General features: G+C 62.3%; 1 protein-coding gene across 2 annotated transcripts; it reads right to left on the bottom strand.

Annotated features, from left to right (window-relative positions):
• Positions 1–1,319: 1,319 nt before the first annotated feature.
• Positions 1,320–20,209, bottom strand: SLC43A2 (solute carrier family 43 member 2). 2 transcript variants are annotated; one of them, XM_039368260.1, is made up of 14 exons: positions 20,129–20,209; positions 18,101–18,315; positions 12,832–13,036; positions 11,957–12,012; positions 11,700–11,776; positions 10,973–11,065; positions 8,873–9,006; positions 8,283–8,485; positions 7,386–7,532; positions 5,732–5,873; positions 5,199–5,331; positions 4,914–4,987; positions 3,817–3,940; positions 2,263–2,424 (listed from the first exon to the last, which is right to left on the bottom strand). In XM_039368260.1, the coding sequence occupies exons 2-14, from the start codon at positions 18,258–18,260 to the stop codon at positions 2,263–2,265; spliced, it is 1,710 nt and encodes a 569-aa protein (XP_039224194.1). In that variant the 5' UTR covers positions 18,261–18,315; positions 20,129–20,209. The 2 variants fall into 2 exon arrangements, with proteins under 2 accessions (XP_039224195.1, XP_039224194.1); XM_039368261.1 differs by lacking the exon at positions 20,129–20,209 and having other exon boundaries at positions 1,320–2,424; positions 18,101–18,260.
• Positions 20,210–21,218: the final 1,009 nt, after the last annotated feature.

Below are 21,218 nucleotides of genomic sequence, written 5' to 3'. Positions count from 1 at the left end.
CTAGGTGGGGGGGGCGCTTTTTTCCCTCCTCAAGAAAGCCTGAGGAGCCCCTTGGCCAATTCAGGTAGAGGGAATCCTCAGCTGGGCCAATGCCCTGGGCTTAGGCCTCGGGGCTGCGTCCTGCCTGCCTCTCCCGGGGGCTGCATACAGAAGCTGCCCCAGAGGGCCAGCCCACACCCACTCTCTCTCTCTCTCACACACACACACACCCTTGTGCTTCTCAGGACTTCAGTTTCACTCAGTCCGTCACCCAAGCAAGCTGGCAGAGTATCGGGATGCATTTAACCCCAGACCGCTATGGGGTTATGGTGGAGGAGAGCCTCAGCTGGGACTGGGTAGGCACAGTGCACATGCCGTGTGCTGGGCATGCTCAAACTAGCATCCCTTGTCCCCTTCTGTTCCACCCAGGTGCTGCAGAGGGGGTCTAGCTAGTGGGCCCTGAAGCTTGCCCTTTGTTTCTGCACTTCCCTTCGGCATCTGAGTTGCCACGTTGCCTCCGGTGCTGTTGGCCAGCAGCGCCTCTGGATCTGCAAGAGGCTGCGTTCCCATTGCTCACTCCTTCCCACCAGCTGTGTCAGGCATTAATGTGACAGCTGCAGCAGGTGGGCCGGAGCCTGCCGGAGCCATGCCGCCCAGCCTCCTCACACTCTTGGCTTGACAGCCACCTTTGGCGAGAGTGCCAGTTTAAATGCTGCGCCATCTGGCCTTGTCGGTCCCCTAGTGGGCCCCAATTGGAGGAAACCGCCAATTAGGGCGGTCATTCGCTTCCCTGTGGCCCCCTTTAGCTCTGCCTGGCTATGGACCCCGTGCTTTCAGCCTCCCTCCTTGCCAAACCAGGGTTTGTTGCCTCACTGGCACTTAGCACAGAGTTCAAGGTCACTTGCTTCCCCTCAGCTCAGCGTTTGTGGGGGATACAGAGTGACATCATTGCTTTCTTCCACATGCCCTCTGTGGAGAACAAGCTGTGCCACAGCTTCACCTGGAAACTGCCAATCCTGGCACACAGTTGGGCAATCCCAGCTCTCTTTGCCTGCACGCAAGCCAAGAGGGAAGAAGCACCGTTCTGGGAGCCGGTTGCTTCCTTCTCTCCTCCTTTGGGAGGGAAGCGGGGCAGATGAGCCCCAGGCCTCGGCTGGCACCCAGAAGGCAGCCACGGATAAGGTCCAAGGAAGATGTGGGCTACCGGTCCTCACTCAATGTCCAACCCCGGAGCCTCTCCGGCCAAGGGTAGCTCACCAGCCTCCGAGGGGAGCACCTTGACCAAACTTTCTACCAGGTCAGCCTTCTGGCTGCTCAGAGTAAAAAACACGAAGGCCAGATAGAGTGGTGTGTTTTTCTTTTGATGTTAGAAACAAGACAGTGCAATCTGCCCGTGGCATCTGGAAGGGAACAGGTGCCCTGCCTAGGAGGATTCCCACCACCAGGGGGCAGCAGCAGCTGCTGTGCCTGGCGTGAGGAGGCTAAAACTGCCCTTGGCGGAGCCAGAGGGGCCGGGACGATGGCTGGACAGGAGCCTTCATGATTTGGGGCGTCTCCTTGCCTCGGTCCACCAGGCCCCTTAACGTTTGAGACTTTGGGGTCATTTTCCACTACAGCCCAATGCCTAAGCGACCCTGTGCAAAGCTGCCCCTCTTCAGTCACACCCCAAAAAGTCCAAAGAGGGGGAAGACACTGTGCAAGCCGCAGCGCTTTTCAAGCTGGTCCTCAAACTGCAGAGATAGTGGGGGCCAAATTCCGCCCCCCCCAGGACAGGTGCAAGACATAGGCAGACCAGATGTTCTTGCTCCTCCTCGGCCAGAGGCTGCGGAGGTCGGAGGGACCAGCAGGCTCCTGCAAGAGGACCAGGGGAGTGGCTGGAAGCCCTCACCCAGGATGGGAGAACAGGCAGATGGGGAGGGAGGCCGGAGTCTGTGTCCTGCACAGACACAAACCAAGCCGTTGCCTGTGTGTGTGTGTGTGTGTGTCCATGCGTGGTACAGGTGTGCCAGGAAGGGCTAGGTCACCAGAGCAGGAGGGGGGAGGGGTCCATTCCCTTTGCAAAGCAACCAAGACCCGTATCACGTTAGCCGTCTCTGAGGCCAGCACCAGAGACCGTGGGTAAGAGAGGCCACGGCAGGATGGTGTCACGGAAGAGGCATGGTGGCGTGGCTTTTGAATCCAAAGCAAGGCCCGTGAGATGGGAGCTGTGCTGGGGGACCTGGGGGGCTTTACTGGGGCCTCAGGGCAGGGAGGGAGCCCCCCCGGCCAGTCCAAACGGCGTCTCTAGACGAAGGCCTCCTCGCTGGGTGTGCCGTTGATCTTGAGGAAGAGCTTGGCGTCTTCATCCTTCTGCTGCTTCTCCCGTTCCAGGCGCTGCCTGTAGCAGATGAGGTAGAGGGGCAGGCAGAAGCCCAGCATGCTCACCCCCAGCAGCCCCACGTTGACCTGGCAGGAGAGAGGGTGAGGGAGGTGAGGGCGAGGGAGGCCTCTCCACAGGGTAGCCTGGAGGCGCGGCTCACTCTGCAGCTGCCGCCTCTGCTTGAAGGGCCCCCTGTCCTGCCCCCCTCCCTGGGCACCGTGGCCCCCGAGTGCCAAGCACACGACTGCCTGTGGACCCAGAGTGCCAAGCCTGCTGCCTGCGGTGTCCCCTGGCCAGGCCAGGCCCAGCTCTCTCCCGAGGGAGCAGCCGCCCAGGAGGAGAGGCTGTTGCCTGGGCTGCACTTGCTACCCGAGGGCCGACGCTGGCTCACAGCTCCCCTCCCAGCCAGAAAATGGGCTGCCCATGTGTTTTGCGGCTGTGGGGGAGAAAGGAAGGTGGCCTGAGGAGAGGAAGCCCTAGTCCATCTGGATCTGGTTGGAAGGGACTTCAGAGGTCTTCTAGTCCAACCCCATGCCAAGGATGGGAATCCCTGGATCGTCCCCTTGCCTGCGATGGAAGCCGGTGAGTCCAGGAGGCCAGCTGCTTCAGAGCTCCCCCCTCCAGGACATTCCTCCTTTCCTAGACCCCTGTCCGACGGGACAGGGGCACATTTGTGTTGCCCCCCCCGAATGCCCCACCCCCCATCCTCAGCGTGCAGGTCTCGCCAGGGAGAGAACAGCGGCTGCGAGGCCAGATCTGCACGAAGGGCCCTGAGATGTTTTCCCTCCTGGAGGCCAAAGACAGAGGCCGCTGCCAAGACAGCAGCCCTGCAGACGCCTGGAGCCGGCCTTCCTCACGTGCCCAAGACAGACAACAGCTGGATGGCTCCCAGCCAGCCCCCCCCACCCCGGCCCCGCTGCACAAACAAAGCCCATGTGGTTCCTGGGAGCCGATCCAGGAGACGTCTGACACCCAGACCGTGACCAGGCAGCCTCCTGGGGGGGGGGGCTGGCTTCAGCGCAAGGCCAAAGGGTCCAGACGTGGGGCCGGGGGTCCTGCTGGCAGACTTCCCTCCCAGGCAATGCCAGGCCACAGGAAGGACCCTTAAGGGAGGTTCCTTTTCTTGGCCCAAACACTCAAAGCCCCTCCCTTGGAGATGTGTGCTTTGGTGGGCTGGGCATGTACCTGCCCCCCCCCCAGGAGAAGGTCCAAGCCCCCAGACTGGTCCCACTCTGCTGAGAGCCCCTGTCCACCTCCTGGGCCACAGCAGACGGACTGGCCACCCAGGGACCAGGAAGTTCTGCCACAGACATGCAGAGTCTTTTTGGCGGTGCTGCCACCCCCTCTGAGCCCCAAGGCCCAGAACTGGCCGTGGAGGGAGTCCCTGCCAGGCAACGACTTGTTCCCTGCCCTCTTCCCTTCCCACGGGCACCGCACCTTGCGCAGCCACCACGCCCAGCCTAAGTGGCACCACTTACCCAGAGGGGGTCTCCTTCCAGGGGGCCCATCATGGCCAGGAAAAGGGGCTGCTGCAGGAGGGCAAAGAGGGCGCTGACGAGAGATTGCAGCCCAGTCAAGCTGCCAAACTGCGTGGAGGGATATCTGGGGGAGAGGGGAAAAGGTGCAAGTGACCCACAGACATCTGCAGCTGCTGAGTGGAGACCCTCCCTCTGCCCGGGTCCCTTGCTGTGGTTTTACATGTGTGAGATTGGGGAGAGCGACAGCAAAGTATTGGGGTCTCTGCAAAAAAGAGAGCAGCCTGGAAGCCTCCTCAAGGCAGGCCCCGCCCAGAGGAGCCCAGCCCCCCCCCCCATTGCAAAGTGCTGAATGCGGAAGGCTGGCACGGAGCAGGAGCCTGGGAGTCAGATGTGCCTGGCCCGGCCTCTCCCGGTTGAGCAACCCTGGGAGCTGCACCCAACGCCCTCCGTGACCCCACAGCCCGAAACCTCCTGTCCAAAACAACTCCCGGCTGAGCAGGACAACAACATGTGAGTCAGCCCTATAAAGCGCCTGCCTCAGCTGCAACTGGATCCAGGGCCTGTCTGTGCGCCTGCGTCTCTGTGTATGTGTTTGTCTCTGTGCGTGCGTTTGTGTGTGTGTGGCTGTGTCCCTGTGTGTGCCTGTGTCTGTGTGAGAGAATGACCCGCCAGCCAGGCTAAGAAACCAGGAAATGCAGGGGGGGCAGGGGGGGCAGGGGGGAGAAAGCGAGACCTGGATCCGGGCCCAGGGAAAGCGCTCCGGGGCACGGGGCGGGTGGGCCCTGGGGGGGGCCCTGAGCCTTTCAGCTGCCTTCCTTGGGGCGCTAAGAGTTCAGGACGGAGGGCCAGCCGGGCGTGAGGAAACTGTTTTCCTCCGCAGGGAAGGCAGCCTGGCCTGAGCTGACCTCGGCCTCCATCAGAGAGCTGGGGAGGCAGGCAGGGGCGGGCACACCCGCTCTGGAGCAGCACCCAGAGGTGCTGGCCAATATCCGGAGGCAAAGCCAGGCGGCAGGGAACGCAGGGAGGAGGAAGACGTGACCCAGAAATGGGGTGACCCACTTTGCTATGGGCAGCTGAGGAGAGGGTGCTGGACTTACACAGCAGCATAGAGACCCCCGACGGCCGAGTGAATGAAGCCTCTGACGATGGTGTGCAAGATGAAGGAAAGGATCTGCGAGGGAGAGCGGGGAGACCCCCTTCAGAGCCAGGAGCCCCCGCAGGACCCCCGGCCCCTGCCTTCCTCCAAGCTCTTGAGTGGAGCCGGGACCCCCCACACGCCGGCAGAGGGGGTCCCCCAGGACAGGGCCAGGCCGGCCAGCCTTTTCCCCAAACATACCCCGCAGGCCCAGCTGCCCCCCTCAGCCCACGTCCCCCTCCTTCACCTGCAAAGGCAAGTTGGGGATCAGGCAGGTGACCCCAAAGCCCACCAGCAGTACGTTGGTGAAAGCGAAAGCCCGAGTGGCGTTGCAGATCTTCTGGATCCGGCGGTCCCGAGGTTTCTTCTTCTTCTCACCCCTGCAGGCGGGAGGAAGGGTCACACACGGGCTGCCCCCCATCCTTCCCTGCCTGCTGCTCCGGTGCCAGCCAGTGCCCAGTGACCCTTTCCCTACTTCCAAGGGCTCCGCTTTCCCAAGTAACCTCGTCCTTCTGCCAGAGGCTGCCAGTCCCTGACAAACAAGGCCCGCAATGACGGCACTGCGGTTCCTGGCCCAGTGACCTAGTTGCCTCACGGCCTCCCATCCGGGCAGGGCCCTTCCCTGCGGCAGGTGGCACTCCTGCACCCCACGCCGTGAGCTGCCAAGGGCGTGTGGGAAGCGGCACCCCTTTCCTAAGCTTCAGAGGGGAAGGAATGTAGGTTGGGCACCCAGCTGGCAGGGAGGCACCCCACAGCTGCCCCTGCCCACTGGCCACGTACGGGGGGCTGGCGTCTCCCTTGTCCTCCTCCTCAGGGCCGTCGTCGCACTCCTTCAGCTTCCAGTCCATGATGTAGCCAATCACCGGTGCCGTCAGGAGGCAGAGCAGCTGCAAGACTCCGAAGACGGAGCTGTAAAGACCCACTGGAAGACAAGCGGACAGGCCCCATCAGGGAGACGAAAACCCCCCAACCAGAGCCCCCCTTGCAGGAGGCCAAGCACGGGGCACCCAGCCTGTCCGGTCTCTGTTATGGGCCCCAGGGCAGAGCTGCGCAGCTGGTGGACCCAGCAAGAGAGGGCATTGCCCCCTGCCTGGCTGAGGGCCCCCCAAGCTGGCTCTGGATCCGGCCTGGAGACGGAGAGGCAGAGCCAGGAAGCAGGCAGAGCCGGGGCTGAGAAGGGGCTGGGGCCAGCCCCCTGGCCACACCGGTCCCTGAGCCCACACCCGGGCACCCTGGGGGCCTCCGAAAGCTCTGCTCCGCAAGGTCCTGGGGAGGCAGGCACAGGAGCAGGTTCCCCGGTGGGTAGGCACCCCTTGGCCCTCTCCCACCACTCTCTCCTCCCTCCCTCCCGCCCTCGGGGAAAGCACCGGGCCCGATTCCTCTGCTTCAACGGATTCCAGGTTTAACAGGCCCAAAACGGCTGTCACTACGCAAGAGGCGCGCATGGTTTCACCCTGTTATGCCAAAGACACGGTGCTGCTGGTGCAAACCTCCCCCTTCCTCCTGGCTTCCTTCCAGCAGCTATAAATAGGGGCCTGGCGCAGAGTCTGCGGCCTTCTCCTTCTCCCTGTTGTTTCTCTGCTTTTCAGGGGGCAAACTGGCCCCTCTGACCCACTGGCTGAAATGCCCCCCCCTTCCTCCCCCCAGTAGCAGCCGGATCCCCCAGGGAGCAGCAGTGCCTTGCCGAGGCTCCCAGCACCCTGCTTGTCATGGCAACACAGCTGGAAGGAGCATCACAACAGCCACAAGTGCCTGCCTGCCTCGCAAAACAGCCTCTGCTGGGGGGGGGGGCGGAAATGGAGGGGCATCTGGGCCCCAGCAGGCAGCAGGGGGCCATCTGGGAGAGGGGGACCCTTGGGTCCTTCCCTCCTTGCCTTCTTTCAGACATAAATGGCAGCCAAACGTGCGGTGGCCGTCACAAGCCCTTCCGTGCCCAGACTGGTGCCCATCCCCCCCCCGCCAGCATGGCCACCAAGATGTCTGAGGGGAGAAGGGCTGAGCTTAGGATTTGGGGTGTCTGCTGATTCAGTCCCAGCCTTGCTGGTGCGCAGAGGGGCCTGCTGCAGCTATCAGCAGCCGGCTGTGGGCGCGGTTGAAGGACCAGCAGCCGGAAAGCAACTGCCAGCCTTGCGAGGTAGCCCAAATAAGAAGCAGACCCAGATGAATTAATTCATCTCTCCTCTCTGTTTATCCTCCAGAAAACTAGGGAGGGTCCCCTTCTGACGCGCTTCCTGTGTTTCCCCCCCCCCCCGACCGAGCTGCCTCTGATCAGATGTTGCCGAGGCCACGGGGGGCTTCTCCGCTCTTCCACGGCCACTCCCACAGGACACTATAGCACCTGAGGCGGTCTCCGAGTGCCAGGGGTCAGCCAGATGGAAGCCGGGTTCCCCCAGGCCCCGACGTGGGTCTCCCGTGGGCAGGAGAGGGCCCCCACCTGTCTCCAGGTCGCCATCCACCAGGAACTCCAGGATGTTGTTCATGGCGCCCATGTAGAAGATGAGACGGAGCTGCGTGACACACATGGTGACCAGGCTGAGCAGCAGGATGGGGCTAAAGACGCTGTGCATGAAGGACGGGGAAGCTGGAGGGAGGGGGGGCAAGTGGGAGCGGGGGGGGGGGGGAGAAAGGAAAGATCCGTCAGGCTTTTCCCAGGAGACACCACAAACAGGGCTGGCAGAGCTGTGCGATCAGTCGGTCACTTCTCCTGGGCCCAGAGGGCCAGTTTGGCCTCACTTTGGCTGGGCAGGGCCCCAGGGCCACCCCCCAAAATGGCTGCCTGGTGGGATCAGAGCAAAGCTGCCTGGCCCAAGACCTCAGGGTGGTATGGGCTGTCCGAGCGGTCACCTCCTCCCACTTCAGCAAAGCCGCGGGCTGTGTCCTTTCAGGGGCCACTCCAGCCCTCCGTGAAGGGAACTCTGGGGGGGGGGCAGCAATTTCACCCCAAAACTCTCTATCACCAGAAGGAGAGGTCTCTGTGCAGCCTTTCCTTCTTGGCTCACTGAGGGCAGGAAAGGCTGCTGGGCAGAAGCGGACCCCTTGCCCTTTGGCCCCTGAGGCCAGACCAGGCCCACAGGGCCCAGGGTGCAGAGGGCCTCCCGTGGCACCCCTAGTTCTTGCAGGTGGGAGAGGCGGGCAGCCCTGACTCCTTGCACTGGGAGTTCCGAGATGACTGCCTTCCAGAGGGGAGGGGGGGGCTAGCCAATGGAGAAGCCACACTGCAGCAGGGGCCTGCCAAGCTGCCCGTCCAACCGGCACGGCAGCAGCACCCAAAGTGCGCGAAGCCAGGCGGCAGACGGAGGGGTCAGCCCCAGCCCCTGCGCGCGCTCCTCACCTGCGCTGTCCGGCTCGCACTTCACCTCCAGATCCACCGTGGAGAAGCAGAGCTTGTTGCCGTCCTGCAGCGCCGGGGACTCCTTGTTGCCCTTCATGGAGCTGCCCACACTGAGGCGGCGGCCGACCGTGGTCACCTGCTTGTAGAACTGCTTCCCGGTGATCTTATGGTCAAAGCCCAGCCAGCTGAACTTGATCTTCACCCTGGTGGCGGAAAGGTCGGTCCTGCTGGGTCTTGGCCCCAGACCGAAGGAGCTCCTGGGAGCAACGTGGGCACATCTGGCCTTGCCAGGGACCCTCTTAAGGGGCATCCCCAGCTGTGAAAGGCCGGGGAGGCCCCTGCCTGGGGAGGGGGGTAATCTGTTCCAGGCAGAGCAGCAGCCAGCACGGGAAAGCCAGCCCTGGCACCCACTCCCCAGGAGGGCTCAGCTAGAACGAGTTCCTGGGCGGCTGGCAGAAGGGGGGGCTCCCTGGGACAACTGGAGGGTCTGCAAAGCTCTGGAAGAACTGAGTGGCCCTCAGGTGGGCCGGCCACGCAGGGCCCCTTTCCCACCCAGCTTGCCCACGCCTGTCCCCCCGCCAGCCACTCACGTGTAGTCCATGTCCTCGGGGCCTGGGAAGGGCTCCAGTGGCCAGTTGAAGAAGCAGTTGAAGAAGACGAGGCCCGCACAGCCGGCCCAAATCAGCAGGATGAGGATGAAGGAGGCGCCCAGGTCGTAGATCACCTGGGGAGCAGAAGGAGCCAGCTGAAGAGAGGTCGGGCTGAGGCCACAGGGGGGGGATTTGTGGGAAGAGCTGGGCCCGTAGGGGCCAGCTCCCAGGGGCCCTTTCTGCAGGCAAGGCACCATGGCTGCAATGGGGCTGGGCGGTAAGCAGCCCCAAGGCCGGGCGCAACTGAATGTGGCTTTGGAGCTGGGTTAAAGTTCACTCTGGCGCAGCCCGTTCCTCCAGCGTCAAAGGAGGCCTGTGGGGAGCCCATGGAGCCCCCATCTGAAGCTCTTCAGGCAGGAGAAAATGGAGACGCTCCTCAATTCCCCTCCCTCTCTCCAATGTGCTCCAACTGCCAGTCCCAGCATTGCAACACGACCCCCATGAAAACAAGGGGGCGGCACTTGGGTCAGCCATCCTGGGAGAAGCCCTGCAGGCCAGCTGCCAATCGAAACCAGTCCATGCAGCTGCCTTGCCCGTCCCAGGTGAAGCCGGCCGCCCAGCCCACTCACCCCAACCCCCCCCCCCATGAGGGCAGCCAAGCACCCCCTCCTCCCCATCCCCGGGTCTGCCTGTGCCCAGGGCCAACTTCTGGGGCTGCAAGAACAGCTGTGTTTTCCACACAGCCTCCCTTTCCTGGAAATGCAACATGGGTTCCACAAAAGAGTACAGAGAAGAGCAACAAAGAGGATCAGGGGACTGGAGGCTAAAGCACATAAGGCCTCCTTTGATGCTGGAATTGGGTGTGCCTAATTTAATGAAGAGAAGGACCAGGGGGGACATGACAGCAGTCTTCCAGTATCTCAGGGGCTGCCCCAAAGAAGAGGGAGTCAAGCTGTTCTCCAAAGCCCCTGAAGAAAGCAGGACAAGAAGCAATGGATGGAAACTAATCAAGGAGAGAAGCAATCTAGAACTAAGGAGAAACTTCCTGACAGTCAGAACAATTAACCAGTGGAACAACCTGCCTCCAGAAGCTGCGACTGCTCCAACACTGGAGATTTATAAGAAGAGACTGGGCAGCCACTTGTCTGAAATGGTATAGCAGGGGGTTGGACTAGATAACCTCCAAGGCCCCTTCCAACTTTATTATTATTATTAAACAGTGCAGAAATGGTTTGCCATTTGCTACACAACTTTCAGTAACCATGCAAAAAGAGGTGGTGTGTGTTTGTGAGCACAGGAGTGGGTTAAATTCCATCAGGCCTTTGGCTTTCCCTTGTCCAGGTGCCCTCCTGTATTCCTTCCTGCAGCCTGGAGGGGCTGCCCAGATCTGCGGCCAAGTTTGCTTTGGATAGCTTCATCTGGGGTGACAGCAGCTGCACCCATTCCTAGATTGGGGGGCCCTTTAGGGACTCTTACCCTGGTCACCTAATAGCTTGACTACTGCAATGCACTCTACAGGGAGCTGCTTTGAAAGCCACTCAGAAGCTTGGTGGCTGAGCTGCGCTGGTTCCCAGTTTGCTTCTGGGCAGCATACAGCCATGGCCTCCTGCAGAGAGCAGGGATGGCGGCCTCAAGAGAGACAGGCCGGGTCAAGCAGGAATAAAACGGGAGGCTGCTGGTGTTCGTTAGAGCTCCTTCCGCGGGGAGCAGCTGCACTCTTCCTGTGGAGCTGACGCTCGGTCCAGACCCAGTGGGGCTGAGATGGGTGACACGGGGCCCGTGGAATGAGCTCCCCCCCAAGATCCGGGAGGCTTCCACCCTGAGGGTCTCCTGTGAATCCTCGGGGGGGGGGGCTCTTCTCCCTTGGTGGGTGTCTGACCTGCTTTCTTCTCAACCAGCCCTTTCCTCTTATGGGCTCCTGGGGGGCTTTATCACTGTGCTGGGAGCCAACGGGAGCCAACTAGAGTCTGGCATCACCTCAGTTGGATAAAGTTGGTGACCCCGGGGGAGTTGGGGAGTTTTCTAGTCACCGGGGGAGGGGAGTGGAACCGGGCTGCCATTCCCAGCCTGCACTGTCCCCCTCCCGCAGCCCCCTCTTACCTTGATCCCCGGGAACGTCACTGCCGAGGACGCGTAAGAGCCAATCATGAGGGCAATGAAGGTGGAGCGAAGGTCCCCGAACATGTTGGGCAGCTGGGAGGGAAGGAAGGAAGGAGGGAGGGAGGGAGGAAAGGAGGGAGGGCAGGGAGGACAAGTGTGAGGGCAGAAAAGGCTGGCTAGAGGGAGACTCTGCGCAGTTGCCTGTTTACTCAAGAGCAAGAGGCGGGGAAGCTGTAGAGGCAGAGGGGGGTGATGGTGGTCCCTAGACCCACAATTTGGGAGGAAAAGGGGCAGGGGAGGGGGAGCGTTCCATCTGGACTTTCCACACCTTTGGCAAGGCTAGACTGGAAGCCATGTGGAGGGGAGGGGGGGCTGTTTGATCTGACCCAGCCTCCTTCTAAGCTCCCCCAAATGAGGCACGACTAAGGGCAGAGCACGGGGGTTCCCGCCAGTGTCAGGCAAGGGCACCCTCTGGGCCTTCACTCGGCTCCGGCGGATGGGCACAGGGAGGCCAAGAGCCCCGGTCAAGGCTGCGCCCATCACAGCAGGCATTTCCCTCCCCTTTCTAGGTTCCTCAGAAAGGGCACAGAGCCCCCCCCAAATCCCCTCCGGCAGGGGTGCTGTGGGGGCAGACACACCATTCTGAGGCAAGACGGGTGCCCATCAAGCCGCCCCATTCAAGGGGGCACAAGAGCTCGCCCTGCCCACCAGGGAAGTTGGCATTTACCGTGAGAGATGTGAAGGTCATGCACATCCCTCCGAAGCCATTCAGCGACAGGGAGATGAAGATCAGCACCGACAGAGCTGGGACAGAGGGAGAAAACGCTTGAATGCCAGCCAGTGCCCGCCAGGCCAGGAGCCCAGGGTGGACATGCCTCGGGAGCCCTGCCCATCCCCAGCCCCCCACTAGACAAGGCTCCCCCCGCAAAGAAGCCACGCCCGCCCCTACCCCAGCCTCCCCAGAGTGCCCTGGGTCACACTCACAGTCCGGGTTGCTGGCCCCGTAGGCGATCATCACGCAGGAGACCGCAAAGCAGGCGCTGCAAAGGCACACAGGGAGGCCCATCAGTCCCTCGGGTCAGATCCCCAGGCCCCTCCCCATATCCGGGATCCTCGAACCCACGACAGGCCTCCCCTGGCCCACCGTGCCCTGCCTTCGAAAGGCTCCCCTCGACCGAGGCTCTGAGCCAGGGCCCAGGAGATGAAGCCTCCCTGTCCAGCTGCCAGTCACCCACCCTGATGACGCAGGAAGCTACCGGCCAGGAAGAGCAGAGCCTTATAATAATAATAATAATAATAATAATAATAATAATAATAATAGTAAAGTTGGAAGGGACCTTGGAGGTCATCTAGTCCAACCCCCTGCTCGGGCAGGAAACCCTACACCATTTCGGACAAATGGCTGTCCAGTCTCTTCTTAAAAACTTCCAGTGTTGGAGCATTTACTGCTTCTGGAGGCAAGCTGTTCTCTCCATGCTCCCTCCCCCACCCCCAGAGTTTGGAGGGGATTCTCTGCCCCCCCCCACAGCATGCAGAATGGGGCCAGGAAGCGAGGTGTTTTCTCCCTGGAAGCCTGAATGGGCCAAGAACCCCCGATGGGGGGGCAAAGCAAAAGCCCGCCTTCACCCAGCCACGCTGACCTCTGGCCCTGGGCTCAGGAGACATCAGCAGCAGCCTCCCCCCAGAAGCCGGGTGGATCTCCCTTGTGCGTGGATCAAGTGGCTCTCCCCTCCTCGCAGGCTCTGGGCACCCCTCCCCATCCCGAGGGAAGAGCTTGCCAGGCTGTTGGGAGGGGAGGGAAGCTGCCCCTTCCCCCCTGGTGCTGCGGGCGGCTGTGCTTCGGCCCGAGAACTGCCTACCTGCCCAGCAGCCTCAGCTTGCGTGGACCGTATTTGTCCATGACGATGCCCAGGGGCAAGGTGATGGCACTCAGCAGGAAGGAGCCCACGGTGAAGGCCAGATTCAGCATCTCGTCCTGCTCCTTGCAGATCAGCCAGCCGTTCATGCGGGCCACTTCCGGCTCTGGGGCTGCCGTCCCGTTCCCGGGCACCCCCGTCGAGTTCTCTGTGGGGCAGAAGGGGCACTGCAGGAGGCGCCACGAAGGAGGCTTGGCCTCCCCATCCACGCTGGCTCTGCCTGGCACAGGAGGGGCTCTCCTTGGCCTGCAGGCATCTCCCCATCCATCAGACATCTTTAAGTTTTAAAAGATTGTTTCGATTTTAAACAAGGGAGCCCGGTACGTTTCAAAGCAAAGACTTGGTCTTTGTTCCAAAGGGACCCAGATGGGCTCCGAAGGCTTCCCGGGGTGGGGGGCCCTCTCTGCCCCAAAGGTTCCTGCCTAGAGAAAAGGCCCGGGTGTGCTGCGAGGGGAGATGCTAGAACCGGGAGGTGGGCAAGGGCCCCCCTGCTAGGTGCGGAAGAGTGGCCCCCCTTCTCAACCTTCGGGATCAAGAGCCTGGGGACCCCTCGCCCTGGGGTGCCCTGGAGGAAGCGGGCAAGGCCTCCAGCCTATCACCTGGTGGCATGGCTGCCCCAGGGCTCCCGTTCTTTAATTATGATGTATTGTGGGACCGCAGGCTCCCAGCTGACCAGCCCACACTGGTTTGCAACATCAATTTGAACAATGCACCCATCAATTTAAGAGAAAAAAAAACAGGCAATAAATAATGATAAAACCATAAAACCATGTTATCGGAACAGCTATCGTGTGTGAGTAATATAAACCTGCATTAAGAAGGGGGGGCTGATTGATAGAAATGGGTTTTAAGTTCAACAAAATTGGGTACATGATGTCCTTGCAAGTGGTGGAAAGTCCCTGCAGTGGTGCCCCCACCCAGAAGACACCTCCTCCCCTCAGTTCCAGCCGAGGCACCTCCTTTCCAGGGGCCCCTCCCAGAGGCCCTTGGCACTGGAGCAGGGCTGCAAGGCTTCCAGCATCTCCGACTCTCTGCCAGACAGCCGAGGTGCCCCCAAGCTCGGAGGGGCAGCAGCCTGCCCAAGAGACCCCACCAGGCCCAGGGGACGGGGCGGCGCCAGAAGAGGAGACCATGGTCCGGGGGGGTTGCTTCTGATGCCCAGACTGGACCCCAGACTGAAGGGCAGAACTCCTTCCGAGGAAAGGCCAAGGGGGAGGAGGAGGAGGAGAGCCATTTTGTGTGAAGGAGGCACATCTGAGGGCCGGATCCAGGTTCTGGCACGTGTGGGCCCCGTCCAAAGCCCTTGCCAACATCCTACGGCCCTGCCTTTCTGCCAAGGTCTCAGCCAGGCTCAGATTTCAGCAGGTTTTGGAAAGGGACTTGAGCCACTGGACACCTGTGGCCCAACCACGTCCTCTGGGTGTGGCTGCTTCCCTTTCTAGGGATGAAGACGGCCCCGGCGAGGCACGAGCCCAGCCGTGGGGAGAGCCGGTTGCAGAGGGAAAAGCTGTGGACGGTTTGGGAGGAAGCAGATGTGCCGTCTCGGGGCCCAAGAGAGCCCCCACAGAGGCACTTTCAGCCACAAGAGACCCAGCCTCAGAAATAACCTCTGCTTCCATCAGGAGAGCGCTGGGTGCACAAGGGGCCTCTGGCGGCCCTACGAGGTGAAAGGGAGGGCAGGGAACAGGGCGAAGGGCCAAGGAGATCCGTCAGCAGGAGCTAATATCTGCAGAAAGCCGGTCAGAGGGCGCTCCCCTGCAGGAGGAGGCTGGGCTGCCAGGGCAGCTGAGCGCCCCACAAGCGGCTCCAGCACCAGAGGGAAGGGAGGGGGGGCATCCCACTGGCAGTGGGAGGCAGCGGGGGGGGGAGTTAAGGGCCAGAAAGCTGAGTCCTCCCCCCCCCCCGGCTTTGGTCTCCTCCCCAAAGGGGCCGGCTTCAGAGGGGCCAAGTGATTGAGGCAGCCAGGTGGGCCCCTGGCAGAGGAGGCTTCACTCAAGGGCCGAAAGAGGCTGGGCGGCGGCAGGAGATGGGGCCAGAGGCACAGAGCATCCCACCCACCCTCCAGGGAGATCGATATTCTCCCCAAAGCAAGGATGGGGGCACTTGCCTCCCCCCCCTCCGCCAGCCCTGGCCTCCCAAGAGGGGCAACCCTGGTTAGCTGGTCCATCTGGGCAGCCGGCTCAGCCCTCGGCGGCTTCCGTGGTTACCCCTTGCCTGCCATCCGCCACAGGAGGCCTCAAGCTGGCCTCAAGCCAGATGCAGCCGGTTGATGCTGGATGCTCCCCCCCCCCGCAACCGTGAGACCACTTTCACAGGTGGCTCAGGAGAAACATTAACCAGCCTGCCAGAGGCATGGAGGAAGCAGGCAGAGCTGGGGGGGGGGCAGGGGAAGAGGCCGGCAGAGAAGCCAGGCGAAGGGATAGTTACAGTTGGTGAGGCCAGCAGCCCCTAGGAAAGGTGGGCAGATAGCCCCGGGCAGTGGGGGGGGGCACACCTATGTTGGGGTCTGGCAAGAGGGAGGCCTCTTCGCAGGTTCCTGTTCCCACCACCTGCCAAGTTGTCCCCTCCTCACCCTAGGTTTTAAACCCCAGCAGCGGCTTTACCACAAACAGGGCTGTGTTTGTGGTGAAAACACAGCTGGGTTGGCAGGGACAGGAGTCTCCGGCCGCCCTTGAGGCGCTTCGGCCTGCCAGCCGTCTACCTTGGAGGAGGAAAGCATATAGGGGGTGCCCTGCGCTGGAGACCCAGGGGCTCTGGGCCAACGTGGGGCCAGACCCACAGCCACCCTGATCAGCCTCCAAAGTGCAGCTGGCCCTCAGATACCAGAAGAGGTTATGTGGTTCTGGCTCCCTTCTTCTAAGGCAGTGGAGAGGAGGGGCAGCCCCATTGCCCAGGGAAGGCTCATTTCCTGCCCCCACTGCAACCCCAGCCTTAGGGCAGAACACACACACACACCCCCGCACCATCATTGGCTCCCGCCAGAGGCAGGCCTGATCCAAACCATCCTGGAAACGGAGGAAGCAATTCAGCCATCTGGCTTCACATGCACATCTGGAGCGATTCATGGGTGATGCCCTTGGCCATGCCCGTCCTTTGGCACAGCGTCCCTCCAGGGCCTACGGGGGGGGGGGAAACCGGGACAGGGCCAGGGTCCAGGGCCTGGGGTCTGCAGAAAAGCCACAGAAAACGCCTTAAGGCGGTTCACGAAGACTGATTGGGGCCAGGCACAAGGCGCTGCCTGAGTGTCACCTGAGGAGAGAAGATAAAAGGAGGGGAGCCCCTGAACCAAGTCGGGCCACGGGCCACCCACAGCATCGCTTGCCCAGCGCCAGGGACACCCCCAGACACCAGGCTCCTCGGGCGCAAGAGCCACAGGCAAGCCGTATCTTAGGGCTGAGCCCCCACCACCAGCCCAGCAAGCCCCAAAGGGGCTCCCTTGAGCCGTGGCCATCCACCCCCTTACAAGATGGCTGCCCCCAGGCGAGGTCAGGTCAGCGGAGACCAGCAGCACTGCAGAAACTGACTAGCTTTCGCCAGCCCAGGAAGGAAAGGGAGGGAGCCGGCAGGACCCCCTGGCGGTCCCCCACACGCCCCCACAGCCTTCAGCCGCTTGCCCCCTCCCGCGGGAACCGGCTGTCATGGCCGACAGCTTCAGGGACCCTGAGCGGATGTGGGGAGGCAAGTCAGCACTTCAGCCGGAAAACGCCAGCTCAACAGGCAGGGCTGCTGCTGCTGAGTCGGAGTGGAGCAAAGTTGTTGCAAGGAGGCCCTGATCCGGCTGCAGCCAGCCACAGGACACACCCTGCTCTCTCTCTCTCTCTCTCTCTCTCTCTCTCTCACACACACACACACACACACACAGAGAAAGAGAGAGAGAGAGAGAGAGAGAGAGAGAGAGAGAGAGAGAGAGAGAGAGCCCCCCTCCCTGGTACCCCTCCTGTGAGGAAGAGCAGGGCCAGCAAAGTGCAGTGGAGAAGCAGGGACCCCACCCAAAGGGTCCTGCCAGGCAGCAGGTCTGGAGAGCCCCCAGCTGAGAAGGAGACCTCTCTGGCTAAGCCCCCCCTCCCACAAGACAGAGAGGGGGAGGAGGCTGTTTTGCTTCTCAGCAACAGAAGGAATTCCCCAGAAAGTCCAGAGGACAAGACTCAGTCGGGAGAGGCAGCACCAGCCTCCCTGCAGACAGGGGATGCTGAGCAGACCCCCCTTCCTCCCTTCCCCTTCTGCTGCGGGAGACACATCAAAGGAAGCAGCCCCCTCCCCCGGACTCCTCTCCCCCTTGCGAGAGACTGCAGCCCAGCTTCCCTCTCCCTTCTGAAAGCTCAGTTGCTCACTCTGGGCAGGCCCAAGAAAAGGGGGGGGGGATCACTCCGGTTTGCCGCTTGGGTGGCTTTGACGGGGAGGGGCTAAGCCGAGCCATGGGGTCAGCGGAGTTTCCTTGGGTTAAACTGCGGTGTGTGAGAATATGCAACGGCCCAAGGATGGCTGCAGGAAGGAAGGGCATGGCGGCCAGAGCTGGTACTGAGGACACCAGCCGTTGACTCTCACCTGTGGATCTTCCTCCACCGCTCCCCCCCCCATCCCACCGATGCTCCCTCCGTTCCGGGGCCGTCCCCACCCGCCCTCTCCTGCCAGCCTAGAATCAGCAGGTTCTGCGGGATCTTATCGTTTTCCTTCTTGGATAAAATCTCTGCCACAGCAGCTTTTTATCAAGGTCTCAGCCTATTCAGACCCTGTAAAAGATTGACCGGGGTCCAAAGGGCAAGGCTGATGGGGGGGCAAGGAGGAACGGAGACAGAGGCAAGAGCTTCCTCTCCCCCCCCCCCCAAGCCTTGCCCAGTGTGGCTGATATCTTTGGAACAGACTGCAAAGACTCCCAAGAAGGAAAAGGATTTACGGGGAGGGGTCCAAAGGCTGTCCTGGCCCCTCCCAGTCCAAAAGCCAAGTAGCCAGTCTAACCTAGAGGCGGCCTAGACAGTGGTGGGCAGGAATAGGAGATGGCTCCAGCCCCTCTCCAAAAAACAGACCGCTCCTGGTGGTCGCAAGAGATGCCCCTCCCCACAGAGCCCCCCCCCCACTAAACAGCCAGAGGTGGCCCACACAGGCCAGATTGCCCAGGGGGGAGGGGGGGCTGACTTGCCCAGGAGGCCCCTGCTGGAGCCCATGTGGCAACACCTGGTGCTCGGGAGGGCCGGCCCACGAAGGGGCTTCTTACCTGGGAGGGAGCACAGGTAGGAGTAGAAGCCCTCCGACTTGAGCATGATCAGGAGGGATCCCCAGCCCAGGAGAACGGCGGAAAAGAAGAGGTTCTCCACCACGGCCGTGCAGGCCATCCACCAGCGGCGCCGGTGGGCCGTGGCAAGAGTGGGAGCCATGACGGTGGGCGGCAGCAGGTGGGGGGGCTCTTCTTCACCAGGAAGGTCTTCTGATCTGTGGGCACACAAAGTTTTTTCTTGAGCCCCTTTTTTCCTTTGGGGCTCCCTTTCTTTCTTTCCAGACAATGGCTGCTGCCTCTTCCCAGCACCTTCACCCCCATTCCTCCCCATACGTTCTCAGAAGACGCAGCTTAAAAAGAACAAAAGAAGCCGTAAGGTAGAAAAGGAACTCAGAGATCATCTGGCAGCTCCTGCAAATCCCCCAGCCGATGGTCATCCACCTTCTGCTTAAATGATTCCAGCAAAGCAGAGTCCACCCTCCCCCAAGCAGCCAGGCCCATTCCTGGACAATTCATCCTGGTGCCCACTCTCCTTTTGGGCCAGCTACCCCCCCCCCCGTTTCTTCTCAAGAGCCCCAAAATGTTCGTGCTCAGAGGGGATTGGTGGGGGAAGAGACTGGCCAGGGCTGAGGGCCGACCCAGGCAGCCATCGGCCAGCAGAAGGTCCCTGCAAGGGGATCTTTAAAGGGGGCAATTCAGAGGGTGCTGAGAGAAGCTCAGCTGGCAGAGATTGGATCAAGCAGCAGCAAGACTGAGAGTCCAAACTCTTGATTTATTTTATCGGGACTTCTCCAAAGCTCTGGATAAACTTATCAGCCTTGGGATAAGAGGATGAGGTCAGCATGACAGGTCAGTAATGTGGTTCAACCAGAGGAGGGGGGCCCAAGTGTCCGGACAGCAGCGGAGGGAAGTCAAAATGATCCAGAGGCAGCCAATGGCCGGCTGGCAAGGGGGGGGGAGGGCTTAGGTGGGGCCAAGTCATTCAAGGCAGCAAAATAAAAGAGTGGCTGGGGAGGGGGCAAAGAGGGATGCCCCTGGGCAGAACACCCCCAAAGTACCCCTAGATCTACTCCTGGGGGGGTCTGGGCAGGGGGGGGGAATGCCCCAATGGGCTGGCCTGCTCCTTCTCTTCACAGCTAGCAGCAGCTTAACGGAAAAGGGGGAAAGAGTTAAGGGATGGGTGAAGCACCCCTCAACTATCCGCCTCGCCCGACTGCTTAGGAGAAAAGCAGAAGGTGGGGGGGGAGACAGAGAGGGAGCCGAAACAGGGAAGCATGAAAGGACCCGAGATTAACTGATGCGGAACCTCCCCCCCCCCCCCCGCTAGAGGCCTCTGGGCAGCTTGAGCTGTGACACTGGAAAGGCCCCTGGCCCTTTGGCCACCTCGTAAGGGGCCCCAGAGCCCGGACAATGGGCAGAACAAGAGGAGCTCCGGCGGGGGAGGGCAGAAGGGGAAGGAAGGGCCCCGTCCTATGACGGGATGGTCACAATAGATCAACCCACCCTCCCAATTTAGAGGCCTTGAACCAAAACACCCAATGTCTGCAAACCTTGGGGTGGGGGCGCAGGGGGCCTCATGAAGACCACCTGGGATGGAAGTGGGCTAGCAAGGACCCCGCCCCACTTCAACAGTTGATCTCCTACTGGGGGGGCTGGGACACCGCGCTCAGGCTCTAGCCAAAGACCCGGCCCCTTGGGGGAGGAGGGGGGCTCTCTAAACCAACACATACATGGGGGGGGGATCACCCGCTTTGGATGTCTGCTTGCCCCCGGGTGGGGGGGTGGAGGATAAGAGCCCGAAGTTCGGGGGGGGGGTTCTCTCTGAGCCTATTCCTCCCACACGGGCGCAAGGGACAGGCGGACGCGGCAACGGGGGCAACGGGAGTCCCGGAGGCCGGCTGGGAAATGCGGAGGGAGCGGAGGCCCTGCAGACATCCGTCCTTCCCCGCGGAAGGAAGCCAAGCGACTCCCCATCCACGTCCCCCCCAGCGTGCCCCAGCCGGGCCGGCGCCCGCCCCGTGCGATCACCTGGCTGCCCAGCTGGATCCGGCCGGCGCTGCGAGGCTGCAGACGCGGTGGCGACGCTTCTGTTGCTCCGTGCCCGGCGCAGCGCCGCGTCTTTTATGCTGCGAGGCGGGAAGGGGGAGCGAGGCGGCGCTGATTGGCCCCGGCGCCTTGCCAGCCGCCGCGTCTCGGCCAATCGGACAGCGCGCCGCCAAGCCAAGGTGGCGAGGCGGGCAAGCGGGCTTCGAGCGGGCTCTCCTGCCGAGGGGGGCGCGCGCGGTGTGTGTGGGGGGGGCGGGCTGCGGCTCCCTTTCCCGCTGGAGCCCGCGGAACGGCCGGCCACGCGTAGCTCCCTCGGCGACCCTCCTGTTTTCGCTCTCTCAGTAGGCCGGCGTCGCTTCGTTTCGGCGGGCGTAACTCTTGAGTCCCAGCCTCGATACTCGCTCCGGATCCTGGCCGGCGCTGACCGGACAGGCCGGCCCTCGCCCGTGTGGCCTCTGCTTTGGAGGCCGCCGGTGAACCGGAGCTCCGCGGGCCTCAGCGCTAGAATCGCCTCGGGCGCGCCGGACGGTTCCGACCGAGCCCCGAGGGTCGTCTTTGGGTCCCGCCGAGCTCCGCGGAGCTCCCTGTACCGGGAGAAGGGCAGGAACCCGGATGTGGGGGGGCAAGCAAGGAAAGGAGCTTCTCCAGGGCGCCCCGCTCTCCGGACCCCCCGGCGTCCCAGCAGGACGACCCGCCCCCCGCCCCGCAACTGCCGCCGCCTGGCAGAGACGGGCCGGGACCTGGGCTGGGTGGAAGGGCGTCGGGCGCCCCTCGGAGGCTACGGGTCCCGCCTTCGCCTGCCTGCCCGCGGCTGTCGCCGGAGCTCTCCTACGGATTCTTCCCGGGGCCCTGAGCAAAGGCGTCCCTCCCAGCGGGGCCTGTCGCCTCCGGCACGCAACCAGGGCTGCCCTCGGATTCCCTCCCCGGTGGCCCCGCTCTTGAGGGCGATCGCCGTGACCAAAAAGTCCCCGCGCCGGGTGCTCTTTCCCGGCTGGGTTGGTGAACAAAGGCGGCCGGTCCATCCCTTCGCAGGGAAGCTTCGGCTGAGAGATCCCAGGCGGTCGGCGCCTCT

Source organism: Crotalus tigris, unplaced genomic scaffold (genome assembly GCF_016545835.1).
Source record: "Crotalus tigris isolate CLP2741 ecotype Arizona unplaced genomic scaffold, ASM1654583v1 scf7180000020724.653033, whole genome shotgun sequence".
Taxonomy (NCBI): Eukaryota; Metazoa; Chordata; class Lepidosauria; order Squamata; family Viperidae; genus Crotalus; species Crotalus tigris.
Note: the sequence above shows the minus strand (reverse complement) of the source record. Positions and strands in the feature narration are given on the sequence as shown.

Bases quoted from the DNA above. Each gene is read 5' to 3' on its own strand.
- SLC43A2 (XM_039368260.1), bottom strand. From the start codon at position 18,260: ATGGCTCCCACTCTTGCCACGGCCCACCGGCGCCGCTGGTGGATGGCC. The intron at 5,874-7,385 runs GTGGGGGCCCTC...CTTGTCTTCCAG, and splicing joins GGATGGCGACCTGGAGACAG to TGGGTCTTTACAGCTCCGTC. The intron at 5,332-5,731 runs GTACGTGGCCAG...TCCCGCCTGCAG, and splicing joins AAGGGAGACGCCAGCCCCCC to GGGTGAGAAGAAGAAGAAAC.